This window comes from Microtus pennsylvanicus, chromosome 1 (genome assembly GCF_037038515.1).
Source record: "Microtus pennsylvanicus isolate mMicPen1 chromosome 1, mMicPen1.hap1, whole genome shotgun sequence".
Classification (NCBI taxonomy): Eukaryota; Metazoa; Chordata; class Mammalia; order Rodentia; family Cricetidae; genus Microtus; species Microtus pennsylvanicus.
In genome coordinates, this window is record NC_134579.1 from 218,514,344 (window position 1) to 218,528,226 (window position 13,883).

Consider the following 13,883-nt stretch of genomic DNA (forward strand, 5'->3'; position numbering starts at 1 on the left):
TTATGACTTGTTCTCTGTGCCTCCCTTGGATTAATGACAGGAATGAGCCTTTGTCCTGGGCCATTTTGGGAGTCGGGAGCCAGCTTTTGTGAGCCACCTCTGTCGGAGCCTCTCTCTCAGAACGAGCCTTTATCAAGGACCCCCCTTCTCAGGGCTTCTCTCCTCCAAAGTCACCCATGGGAGTCTCCTCTCCACTCTGCCTCTCCCTCTGAAGTCCCTGGAAATCCTTTCTCTCCTCCACACAAGCCCCAGATTCTCTTCCTGTAATTAAAACACACCTTTCTTCTCTATAATTAAGTGTGAATTTCAAGGTAATTTCTTTAAAATTGTTCTTTTCTCTGCAGTTTTGACATGTTTAACTTGCCACACGCTGCAGAATTCATTTCCACTCTCTTAGCGAGAACTCTTCCTCGTTTGCCAAGGGAAGCTCAGGTTTAGGGAAAGAGTTTAGGGAGGTAATCTTGTTTCTAGATAAGGAAGGAATGGCCTCTGTTGATAGATTTTATGGCCTCTACTGTCAGGACAGCAACAGCTGCCACAGGGGACCACCAAGAACTCAACGTGTGGCTGGGGCCAGTAGGCAATGCAAATTCTAATTTTATTTTATTGCAATTAATTTATTTGTAGAAGTTGAACATGTCAGTGGTTTCTATTGAACTCCAGGGTCTGGAGAGAAATATATTTGTGCTACCGAGGGTTCTTTTGAAAGAGACAGGCCTGAAAGAATCCTCACTGTTGACTGTTTCTGTGGATTACAGACCCTGCTACAGGACTAGTGTCCAGCATGGTAGCATCTGAAAGAAGAGTGCCCAATGCCCGGTAGGGAGGTGTCAGCTGAAGGACTGCAGGCCAGTGTCCAGCGCTTTGGTGCTCAGCACCAGACCTTATCTCCAAGATTGTACTCCTCCCCCAAGGCTGTAGATAGCACGGGAGCATTCAGGAGTGAGGTAGCTCTGCCGGAGGTGCAGAGATGGGAGAGCTTTCTCTCCAGAATTCCATGACCTGGCCATCTATCTCACAGTGTCAACAAAACTAAAAATATTCCAAGAATCCCTTCCCATATGTGAAGCAAGGTGAGGGAGTGCGGGGATGCTGTCTGAGGAAGTTCCTAGGCAGGGATTAGAATCAATCCCAGACCCCAGGTTTCTCCCCTGTATCCTGCCTTGACTTTCTTCCTGGGTCATTCCTGAATGTGAGCTGAGGAGCTTTCTTGGAAGAGGAAGACCCAGCCTGGCATCTTGACAGATGCTACTGTGATGAAGGGAGGAGGTTGGTTCAGCCCTGAGTTTGGGTCTGGTGACCTTGCTGACCCACTGGGTGACCATTGGGAACGGCACCCATCTACTGGTGGTCTATGGATTTCTTCTTGATCTGATTGAGCCATGGCCTCTGTCCCCACCAACATTGCCCCACTTGGAGGGCTTCTGCATTGACCCTTGAGCGTTTGACAAAAGGTCTTACCCTTTCTGCCACAGGGAGAAGATGTGACTTCTTTTACAGGTTCCTTGCACAGGGGATCAGGCAGGAAAGGAGCCATTTTCTCACAAAGTCATCTCCACCTATGGATCCTTGCAACTTATCTGGTTATTGGGACTTTTCCTCACTGATGATATAACTGAAAGTTTTAGGGCAAAAGCCCTGGTTCCAGCACCCCAAACATGTTTGGCTTGGTCACCCATCTCAAGAAACTTATTTAATATGGCCATACTGAGAAGAGGAGTTGATAAAGGGTCCGATGACTCTGAGATCATCTTTAGGGTGCAGACATGAGCTTTTAGTTTAAATAGAGACAGAACCAGGGGACGTGGAAAGGGTATGAATAATTCAGTATGCCTGGCCAAAGTGTAGTCCTGTCTGTTGTTGGCCCATCATTGTCTCGGCTCCTCCCAGCTCTGCAGGGTGGCCTGAAGGGGGCTTTATTGCTGGAGGGGGAAAGGTGGTTCTCAGGATATGGTCACTTATGCTCCAGGTGAGGCCTTCTCTGATGTGTAATTGCTAATGACTGGGGCGGGGGGGTCTTTCCTGAAAGGCTGTGATCATCTGGGAATAAAAGGAAACATTAGAGGAAAGATTAAAAATATCTTTCAACTCGTATATATCACGTTATAATGTAGTTTCTGTGAGACACCTTATAGGGTCCATGGTTTGCTCTTCCATAGCAACAGCTGCTGAGCCTGGCCCCTGGAAAAACCTACCCTTGTCTTCTGTGAAACCACAGCAGCGTGGTCGTCACTAGAACTCCCGTTGTCTCCTCTGCAAGGTCGGCTACGGGTCGCAGCTGGCGAGAAGGGTCTAACTGAAAGGAATAGCGCACCAGACCAGCGAGGCCTCCAGCACCTTGCAAAGCCCGGCTCAGCACAGTAACAGCCTTCTGGTGCTCTAAGCATGGAGACAGCCTGGAGGATGATGTCCGACAAGGCTTGAGTAAAAGGGGGAAGCATAAATGAGGGCGTGGAGAATAGGAGGACGCACAGTTCCTCCCGCAGGGTTCCTGGCTATTCGGTATCCTGGAGTCCCACATCAGTTTCCAAACTCCTCCTCTGGCCCCTGCCATTCTCTCTGCCACAGTGACATGGCTCCTCAGGCCATAAACCAGTACTGAGCTCCAACATGGCGCCAGTGCCATAGGAGGCTACATAAATGGGGAAATGCCATCTCCCAGTGATTTCCAGTTGGAGGGCTCCAAATTGGCTTGCTAAATCTTTGCTGTGGGGTCTTCCATGTCCCAAGCCTGTGTGCTGGCCCAGACCTGTGACCTGGAGTGGGAGGTATTGATTGGCATGTTCGGCTTCTTCCTGGGGTCTTGGATAGGAAACTGCTACTCGGTTGTCACTGAAGCCTTCTATAAACACTCTACAGTGAAGTAGCCTCAGACAGAACAGGTCTGTCTGAAGCCCAGTCTGTCTAAGGAATGCACAGTGAGATTGGAGACACATCACCTCTGACCCCAAAGAGGAATGACTGAATGCAGAGGGAGGTAATTTCCTTATTGCCAAAGGCAAATCTTGTATTGAAGTAACAACAGCTGTATGGTATCTTATTAGGAATAATTCAGGATAATGAAGTTCCCACTGACTCTTGTAAACACAACCTGTAGCGATGATGAGCTGAATTCCATCCAAGAGGAGCTGGCAGCAAGCAAAGGTATCTATTCTCATCACTGAGAGTAGTTAAGAGGAGGAGGGGCAGGAGGAGGAAAAAGAGGAGGAGGAGGAAAGAGAGGCAGAGAGAGAGAAAGAGAGAGAGAGAGAGAGAGAGAGAGAGAGAGAGAGAGAGAGAGAGAGAAAGAGAAAGAGAGAAAGAGAGAGAGAGAGATATGTTTGGGGGTTTGAGAAGGAGAATCATAGAACAAGAAGGACAGCCTGACCCATACCTGAGCCCAGACTGTGTGTTCCTGACCAAACACAGCAGAAGTTGAGAGAATGATAGGAAATGCCATCCTAGTGCCCAAAATGGGCAGATCTAATATGCCTATAATATGCAAACAAGGTTTTATGTCCACTAAAACAAATACCATAAATCAGGGGAGGGAGAGAAAGTGGGTGGGGGAGGGAATGACTACTGGACGTCTTGATGTCTCCCTCTGTCTAGGACTCTAGCTCAGAGATCTCCAGCAAGGTGGTGGGCTTGGGTTCTTCACTGCACCTGCATCCTGAGTGGCCTTGCTTAACTCCTCATGCAAGGTGACATTTTCCCCATCCTTGGTCCTGAGAGACTGACCTCTAGCCTTGGCCTCTCCCTGTCCACCGGTCACCAGATGTCCCTTAACTGACTCTAGCCACCCTGGGACAGAGCTGAGCTTCTGTTTTAAACCCTTTCTTGAAAGACTTAACTATCACCTTTTGACCTAATTTCACTCTTTTTTTTTTCTGCACTCTCCAATCTTCTACCTGGAAATAACCACACATGGGAGGGTTGCCCAAAGCTCACATGGTGTAGTGGTTTTTGTGTGACTGTTGGAACAAAGCCACAGCGGACATGTACATCTTAAATAATGGACTCCAGGTTCTTAGGGCTCGTTGCCAGTGACTTCTTCACGTCTGGTCAAGATGTTTTCCAGAGAGCCGTCATTTATGCTCATAGTGATCCTTATAAAATGGGTGCTGTTTTATCATCTCTACCTCACACAAGAAGAGGCTGTGAGTGCCCAGGGCACAATGCATGTTCAACCTCTGAAACCAAGACCTATCCTTTATTTTAGACCCCGAGCCTGTCTTACTGTCTCCCCATGTCTGCCCTGGCCACACAGGTGCCTTTCCGGCCCCCAGATTTCATCTAGTCCTGTAATTCATGACAACATGCACCTCATTCAGCAGTTTCTCTTCGTTGCAGAAGTCTGCAAGTATAACCCAGAGGCAGTGAGGTGTAGAGGCTCTCTTGCTCCACCCATCTTGCTGAGGTGTCGGAACTAAATCCCGAACTTGAAGGCTTTGTTTATCACAGTTGAGATCTACACTCACTCTGGAGACCTGCCTTGTTTGGAGATGAGGAGGAAGGAGAGCCTATGTTGCTTCTTCATGGGGACCATTTCCCTTGGGGACAGTGTAGGACCTATGTGGGGCTGCAAACCTTGAGATCAGACCTTGTGGTATCGTTTGTCCATAAACTTCAAGCTGCGGAATGGCAATGAATACTCATCCGTGGGCTCTGAGAATCCCCATCTCCAGGAAATCTCATAGTTATCCAGCACTGTCTTTGCTTCAGCCCCGTTCCCTGGTGGTGCCTTGTTTAAGGATCTGTATCTAAATGAAACATGGGTCTTGACAACAGAGGTGGGACTTTGCATCATGAGAAACACTCACAAGCACTGTGGAGGACCGTGGTTCAGGAAGAACTTGTGGAATCTTACAGCCATTGTGTGTATTGTTGGTGACATGCTGTTGCTCCAGGTGCTACCTCAGCTCCCCTGTATTGTGACTGACGAGGGTCTGATCAGTGCTGTAGCAGGGATTTTTCTATATTAGGATGTGGAGAGTGTTCACCCCTGTTTCTTACCTGGCTTGATTTTGTTTAAATCTTTTCCTTTTAGTTTAAACTTGGACATTCATGAGAGCTTCACTGCTCTAGTTAAGTTTCAGATGTCAATTTGGCCAAGCATAGAGTCAGAAGAAAGCCCTAGATTAGATTGGCCTATGTCACGTCTGAGGGGGGTTGCTTTGATGATGAATTGATGTAGGAGGACCAAGCCCACTGTTGGCATCACCATTCCTAGGCAGGTGGTCCTGACCTGTGTAAGACAGCAAGCTCGATACGGACCCTCAGGGTGCTCTAACCTGTGCACCTCCAGGGTTTTCCCATGTGCCTCTTGCCTTCTTTATGGTTTTTCTAGCACAAGATTGAATTGCTTTGGGTTATCCATGATGAAAAGAACAAGCGCTTAAGAGTTCTTGCTGGGAGGAGAGAGGCAGGTGTAAAGAGCTTCTCCACCTTGAGCAGCTGCCTAGAAAGTGTAGTTGGGTGTGTGGCACATGCATAACCCCCCAGCACCCCTCCTTCTCTTCCCCTCCTCCCGCTCTTCTTTCTCCCCTCCCCTCCTTATCTCCACTTCACCCTTAAAAAGATTTCTCCCTTTTAATGCATTGCTAATGCCAAATCAGGAAATACCTGGCAGTGATGGCATCTGTGGTGGCTCCTAGTTCCTGTCATTTGGGAGTCATTGTGCTTGCTCTTCTATCTGGCTTGATGCACGCCTCGACAGGACAGGGTCATGGGCATGAAGAATAGAAGCAAGATGAATGCTGTCCAGGGTGCTTGATCCCTCATCCAAGGAGAATAGGCAGGGCTGGAGTGTCTGGATCGAGATTTCCCTAGGAGTCAGGGGATTCAAGGGCACGAAAGAGGAAAGGAAGAACCAATGGATTGGGAAATCTGCTCTTGGGAACTACATGCAAAATGGTCCGTGGGTAACCCCCATGTCCCTACTAAGAGGGTCTCAGTGCTACCCATTCTTGTGAGAACTTATGAGGAAGGGTGGCCACTTTGATCCCCGCTCTTCCTGAAGTGGGGCCATGTGTGGCATGAGGAGTCCAAAACATTTCTCAGGGGTACAGTAGCTTCTCAATTATGGGACCAAACATTTATTCAACAAAACATTTGTTGGAAAAAAACTTTCAAAACATAAGGCTAAAAATTGCAGGATGAACAATGCATAGTGGCCCCAGGGATCCCAGAACCTAGAAGGTAGAGGTAGGAGAATTAGGAGTTCAAGGCCACCCTCAACTCCATGGCAGGTTTGAGGCCACCCTGGGAATAATAACACACTGTCTCAAGAAAACAACAACAACAAAAATCAAAAAGAAAACCAAGATCCTAGTTCATTGGGGTATACACACATACAAAAGAAGAAGAAAGAAACAAAATAAAACATTAAACTCAAGTCCAATGTGGATGTCCACAGTCTGCCCTGAATCCAGAAACCATGCAGAAGTCCACGATCCATGATCCCCTGTAAGGGTGAGGAAGCTACTTTTGCAGTGGTCTCTATGGCTGCAGACTCACAGTTGAGAAAGAGTCATAGAAACCATCTGTGACAACCCTTACCCACCCCCCACAAAAAAGTAGCAGCCTAGACAGGAAGCCATAGAAGAGGACTCTTAAAAATTGCAATAAGGATGCTGAAGTGTAGCTCTCCACAGCTGATGGCTTCTTGTGGGGTGCAGGTCGGGGGGGGGGACTCAGTTTACATTAAGAAGCTGGTTACTAGGAGTTTGAGCATCTACAGATTCTTAAGAGGATGGCAAGGAACCTTCCTGTGTTTACAGGTTCCCCAGGGGAAGCAAGTGGAGTGGAGGAGCACCTTCCATTCATAAAGGGCTGCGTGTGTTTTCCCACCAGACCTTAGATTTGAACTTGCAGCCAGTGATCACCTACTAGTGACATGGACTACTTACCCTTTTGAGAGGTTGACTTGCGGTTTCTGTCAGGTGTGAGCTCAGAGAGACCGTATTTCTTTGGTCTGTTCTCTGAGTGCTCTGGGTTCCTGTGGAGCAGACTGCTTTCTGCCCAGGAAGAGTTCTTTAAATCTCTCTTGCTTCTTTCTCTCCCCCAAGTTCTTGAGAGTTGACCAAGACAAAGACAGAGACTGCAGCCTGGACTGCCCCAGCTCCTCCCAGAAGCCCCTCTGCGCCTCCGACGGGAGGACCTTCCTGTCTCGATGTGAGTTCCAGCGGGCGAAGTGCAAAGATCCACAGCTGGAGATCGCCCACCGTGGGAACTGCAAAGGTGAGCCGTGACGGTCGTAGCCAGAAGAGAGAGCCTGCGTGGAAGGGCGTGGATAACTGACTTATTCTCGCACTTAACAGCTCGAAAGTCTCATATTGGTTATTACTTCTCGGAGCATGTGAAGAGTAATTTTTATGAATTTCAAAGTAATAATATCTTTTTGAGAGTTTTAGGTAGCCCAGGTTAGCTTAGAACTTACTATGTAGCAAAGGCTGGCCTTGAACTTCTGACCCTTGCACCTCCAAATCCAGAGTACTGGGGTTAAAGACAGGTACCACCACACCTGGCTTATGGTCTGCTGGAGACTAAAACCAGGACCTCTTGCATACTAGTAGGGACTCTACCAACCAGTCTATGTCCAGCCACAAAGCAGTCATTTTTACTAATTGTCCAACGCTCCCAGAGTGTTTCATGTTGTTGTAAAACAAATTTACCACAGTGCTTCGGGCTTATTTGTGTTCCCCTTACAGTGCCTCTAAAATCACGGCCAGGTCTTCTTAGTGAGTGAGGTTCACACCCCGTCAGTCAGTTTGGTGTAGACTTTACCCATGAACTCGTCAGCCTTCTGGTTAGCAGCTAGATCCAGAGTTAAGGCTTAGAGTAAGCCTGGAAAAGCTTCCTGCGGTAATGAGGGGTTCAGCTTGGTGGCAAGCACACACAGAGCTTTCAAAGGGGATTTACTTTCTCCGAATCTCTGGGAACAAGACCACACAGACTAAACTGGCCTTGGGAAGATGTAGTTGATGAGCCATTAACCCCGACAAGCCTCCCATCTAAACAGCCCAACCACACCAACCGCCACCAGGGCCCTGCCTCTGCCTGCAATTAACCAAGTTGCCGAACTGTTTATTCTTGCTGTCGCAGGCCACGGTACTGGTAGGCAGACCTGCATTGCTGTTGCAGATAATGCAGACAGGCTGTCCGATAGCTCAGAGCGCTCTCCTACTGACAAGGCCAAATGTTTCCACTTTGGTCAGGTGTGGTAGGGCACACCTGCAATCCCAGTATTCGGGAGGTTGAGGAAGGAGAATCCTGAGGTCGAGGCCTGCCTGGGCTACTTAGTGAGACTTCTTCAAGATCACACAGCAAGTGGCAAGCGAGAAGAGGGCTGGGAGGAAGTGCAGTGGTAGTGTGCTTGCCTCGCATGAGTAAAAGCCCTGGGTTCAGTGCCCAGAACTGAGGCTAGGACTGCCTCTGGCTGGGTCAGGACTGCTAATCAGGGGGGCTCATGCTTCTAATCCTTATCTTGAACACCTTGAGTTCAAAGCCAATATGGCTGCACGGTGAGACCCTGTTTCATCAAAACAAACAAAAGACAGAAACCCAATACTGCAGCAAAAATACTCAGCACTGCAGAAAAGGAACAAACAAACAGAAAGCCCATTGGTGATCATTGGCCACTGGTAGCAGTTACAAGGGAAGGAGGACATTTGAAAATAAAGATTTTCTTTTTGAGAGGGATTCTCTGTGTAGCCCTGGTTGTTCTGGAACTCACTCTGTAGACCAGGTTGGCCTCAAATTCAGAGATCTGCCTACCTCTGCCTCCCAAGTGCTGGGATTAAAGGAGTGTGCCACTACCGCCCAGCACAAATGACATTTTTATTCATCCCTAAACATCCATTCCTGTTTATTGGGAAACCAAAACAAAAAACCCAAATAACGTATTGACTCTCATCTACCTGACATGGCATACATACCCCACACCATTGCCCTTTGTCTCTGGATGTTTAGCTTGTAGTAAACTGAATATTAGCTTTAGCTTCTTCAGAGGAAACTTGAATGAGAAAAATCTAATTTTTAATCATTGTGGTGCACACATGGAGTCACATGCATGATTCTTATACGTGATCTATGTCCCATGAGCATGCAGCCATATACATGGATTCTTGCGTATGTACTTGTTCACACATGCACGCTCTCAGCACATTCCGGAAGGCCATGGGTGACTCTGTTTTAATGAACACTACACCTGTCTGCTTCTATCACACCAAGCTTTGCACTAGGCTTCGACATTTGCTTAGAGTTGATCACTTTGGTGGGTTACTGTTTCCTTTTTCCTGAAAAGACTCCTCGAACAGTGCTCTGCAGTCTCAGAGAATCCTTCCTGATGGTTCCACTCAGCTCCACCCCGTGGGCCCTTGAGAGTGAGGTGGTACTGGTGGACATCCCAGTAATCTGTGCTTCCTCACAGTGCCTCCTCTGCGCTCTGAGAGGTTTCTGACTGTGTCTTCAGTTGGGCTCAGATATGGAGGCTACCCAATCTGTCCCCAGACCTTCTCCTGAGGTGGCTTGGTTTCATGCTGGCAGGATGGTGCCTATGGTACCAGGAAGAGGCAGGGTTCTCCGTGTTAGTATGTGGAGCTGTGCTAAGACAGCCTCTTGCTGCCGTATCCCTATCCGGACTCCAGAATCTGCTTACTGTAGAGATCAAATGTTTACTTTAGGAATACTTCCAAATTCAAGGAGTCCTGTGTATGATTCCACTTTCGCATTCCAGTCCCAGACTGCTCTGCCCGGTATTCTCTCACACCTGAAAAGACGGTGCGGCTGACAGTGTCCTCGGGTTTAACAGGTTTCCTCCGGGCATTGTGCCAGGAGCTGCGGGCAGTTGGGATGACAGCAGTCAACACCTGGCTTCATGTCCGTCCCTCATCGGCGTCTAAACGTACATTTCAAGAAAATGTCGGTGTCATTTTATGCCTTGACGATTACTCATCTCGGAGATGTGCATAGAAGGAAGAGGAACACATGAAAAATTCTTTTAAATACCAGGATGTAATCCTGAGAGAAACTTCTAGAAGCAGTTGCCTAGGAGGTCAGAAATGAGCGTGGTGGGAAGTTGCGGTCGTCATGTAGAGCCACAAAGCCTGGCCGTCTTTTGTTCCTGCTTCCTGCCACATTCTCTTGGATGACCCCGGTTGGGTGTCCTGCTGAAGGACCGCAAGGAAGTGGTCAGACTGAGCAGCTGCTGCCATGGTTTCTGAGGACCAGTAATGTGAGGACAGCTGTATGAGGCCCTTCATGTTCTCAAGGGTGGCGAAATGACAGTGGGGGGCTCTCCTGTCCCCAGGGCGAGGTGTCTCCCCAGGACTTGGGCTGTTGCTGGCTCTGGTCACAATTTGATTTCTTTGTGACAGTGTCCAGCTAGAAGTGGACAAAGATATCTTCTCAGCGTGTCCCGTGTCAGTACAGTTTACAGGCAGCCTCTGTTTCTGGGTGATTTCCTCGGTGGAGTTCTCATCTCTTCACAGGGGAAATTTTATATCATAAACGTGAGACCTCTAAAAACATGATGGGGAGAGGCAGTCAGATGCGACACCTCTCCAAATAAGTTTAACTTAAATAGAAAGGATTACAATAAAAATACCACAGACTCCAGTAGTTTTCTGAGCGGTGTTTATGTGGGGCAGCAGCCAGCCCAGGCAGCAAACACAGAGCTGGAGGAGAGGGTACCGTCCACACATGCATTCTTTTTTTTTTCCAATTAGTGTTGCTTTTATTTGCATGTGTTTAGGATTGAGCACTTAGGATTGGAGCTTAATTTCTGGGGGAAAAACTGATTTAGAACCACTGTTTAAAGTAATTGGCCATCGTGGATACTTACATATGAGCAAAGTACAATGATACATATGTGTGAAAGTGCCATAATGAAATTTAATTAATGAAAATTATGTATTTTAAATCTAATCTTATATAGACAAAGAATTCACTTTTGGTTTCTCTCTGATGTGTGGTACTGCATTGATCCTCCCTCAAGGGCTTCACTGTCTTTTATTTATTTATTTATTTAATTGAGAAAAGGAAGAAAAAAAAACAAGTTTCCACCTCCTCCCAGCCTCCCATTTCCCTCCCCCTCCTCCCATCCTTCTCCCCCTCCTCCCACTCCTCTTCCCCTCCCCCCACTCCTCTCCCCCTCCCTCTCCAGTCCAAAGAGCAGTCAGGGTTCCCTGCCCTGTGGTGAGTCCTAGGTCCTCCCCCCTCTGTCCATATCTAGGAAGGTGAACATCCAAACTGGCTAGGCTCCCACAAAGCCAGTACATTGCATAGGATCAAAACCCCGTGCCATTGTCCTTGGCTTTTCATCAGCCCTCATTGTTCGTCATGTTCAGAGAGTCCAGTTTTATCCCATGCTTTTTCAGTCACAGTCCAGCTGGCCTTGGTGAGCTCCCAGTAGATCAGCTCCACTGTCTCAGTGGGTGGGTGCACCCCTCGTGGTCCTGACTTCTTTGCTCATGTTCTCCCTCCTTCTGCTCCTCATTGGGACCTTGGGAGCTCAGTCCAGTGCTCCAGTGTGGGTCTCTGTCTCTATCTCCATCCATCACCAGATGAAGGTTCACATTAGAGTACTACACTGTGGTAAAAAACAATGACTTCTCGAATTTTGCATACAAATGGATGGAAATAGAAAACACTATTCTGAGTGAGGTAACCCAGACCCAAAAAGATGAATATGGGATGTACTCACTCATAATTGGTTTCTAGCCATAAATAAGGGTCACGGAGTCTACAACTGGTGATCCTAAAGAAGCTAAGTAAGAAGGTGAACCAAAGGAAAAACATATAGTTATCCTCTTGGCTATGGGAAGTAGACAAAATTGCTGGGGAGAAAATTGGGATCTTGGGGGTGGGGTGGGATGGGGGTAAGGGGAGATGGGGAGAGAAAAGGGAGAAGGGGAGGATGGGGGGAACTTGGGGGAAAAGGAGGATTGGGATAAAGGAAGGTTGGATAGGGGAGCACGGAAGCACAATTCTTAGTTAAGGGAGCCCCCTTAGGGTTGGCAAGAGACTTGAACCTAGAGTGGCTCCCAGGAGCCCAAGCCAAGGTCCCCAGTTAGTTACTTGGGCAGCTGAGGATAGGGGACCTGAAATGACCCTATCCTATAGCAATACTGACGAATATCTTGCACACATGCATTCTTAAAGACAGGTGGCCATCACACACCTCCGGCACACTAGGGTACAGGCGAAACCCCCATCTGTGGTCAGTGAATTTTGTTTGCTGGGGCTATATCTTCACCTAAGACATGGGTATAAGGAATAACACAAGGGCTGGCATCTTTGCCTAGAGTGGCTTATACCACCAGGTTTTGCTTATCCGGTCCCTAAAGCCCAGTAGGTAACCTCTCCTGACCTGCATGACAACCAGGGGAGAGATGGCTTATGGGAATGGACCCCACAGCCTGAGATCCAGGCACAGCATTGGCTGCCCCAGGGTGAGTTGTATCAGCCTGATCATTTCTGTCCTATGTCAGAGACAACCAATGCTGTGGACTCTGTAAGACCCCTGTGAGCCCGGCTCCCCTGAGAGAGATGAAGAGTCAGGAGATCAAGTTTTCCTTTTCGCCCCTTCATGAAGTTTTCACCCAGCCTTTCCCTGTGTTCTGCTGGTGTGGAAGCTGGCCCCACTGTAGAGTGTTCCATTACAGCTGGCATTTGTATTTTGAGGCCATTTTTACATATTTTTGTGGGTGACAGATTTGTGAGACTGTCTCGTTTGCATGTGCTGGTTTGGAAACAACGATTAAAATATTTTATTCCACATTTAATTAAATAGGATTAAAATGTTGTCCGCGTCTCATGTCACGATTTGACATTGACCCTGGCTGGAATTGCAGTGGTTTAGGCTGATGGATTTTTCTTGTGTTTTCATAGAAATTTGTGGAGTTTGTGTTTTCAGAACTCAGAAAACACATTAATATTTTTCTTTTGATCTGAGACCAATATGGCTGCTGTTCTTTTCAACAAAATCTCTGGAACTGAATCAGAAAAAAAGGGGAGAGAAACGAGGAAAATAAAGGAAAAGGCCACATGCTAGGAAGTCTTTGAGTTATTTTGAGGTTTCTGGGAACAAAGATATAATGGATTTCTGAAAACAGCTCCCTTGAAGGTCTCTAGACCAAGCGCTTGATGTGGACTCATGTGGGGTGAGAGGGAGACGCAGGTGTTTGCCTGTTAGCCTCGTCCGCCTGTGCCCACTGCCCATCAGTGCCAGGATCCTTGACATAGCAGAGATACAACCCCGGTCTCTGGGAAGGCCTAAGGGGCCTGGGCTCACGGTTGGCCACGGGCAGACGACCCCGTGACAGGGACACAAGGTTGTCCTTGCTCTGAGTTCTCACTGTCAGGACAGGTCACAGTGCCCTTACCACCATTATTTAACAGAGATTAAAAACCGATTATTGAACCTCCACCCAAGCTCAACTCCCCAGCTGTTCTCAGTCCCCCAAGATGGAGAAGCCAGAGTTGGAGAGGCTTAGGAGTAAGGATCCTTCCACAGTGGCGTGGAGAACACTCTGTCTCCCTCCGAAACGAGCAGTAAGAGCCGCTGAATGGGAACTCTTCCCATTTGAAGGCTTCCTCTTTCTAACCCACTTCTGCTGGTGGACAACTAGCAATCTAAAAACTGGATCGCAAACGCCAACATTTACCCCTTGTCTGTACACATTTATGATCCCACCTTTGAAGACGGCAACCCCATGCTCAGGAAACACCGAGGCAGGCTGGGAAGCACGCAGCCTCATGTGGGGCTGGGTTGACCTGTGGGAATAGCCTGGATGGTTCTGCTGGCCGCTGCCATGGTGGGTGGACCCACCTGCATCCCACAAGAGCTCTGTGTAGGGGTGAGGGTACATGTGTGTACATGAATGCAGGTGTGAGCGTGG

At 48.0% G+C, this 13,883-nt stretch overlaps 1 protein-coding gene across 2 annotated transcripts in view; it reads left to right on the plus strand.

Annotated features, from left to right (window-relative positions):
- Window positions 1-13,883, plus strand: part of Smoc2 (SPARC related modular calcium binding 2) — a 132,609-nt gene that overhangs the window by 39,879 nt on the left and 78,847 nt on the right. For both annotated transcript variants that reach the window (XM_075951434.1, XM_075951440.1), the window contains exon 2: window positions 7,050-7,221. In XM_075951434.1, coding sequence (XP_075807549.1) covers window positions 7,050-7,221 — 172 coding nt within the window. The remainder of the gene's footprint in view (window positions 1-7,049; window positions 7,222-13,883) is intronic.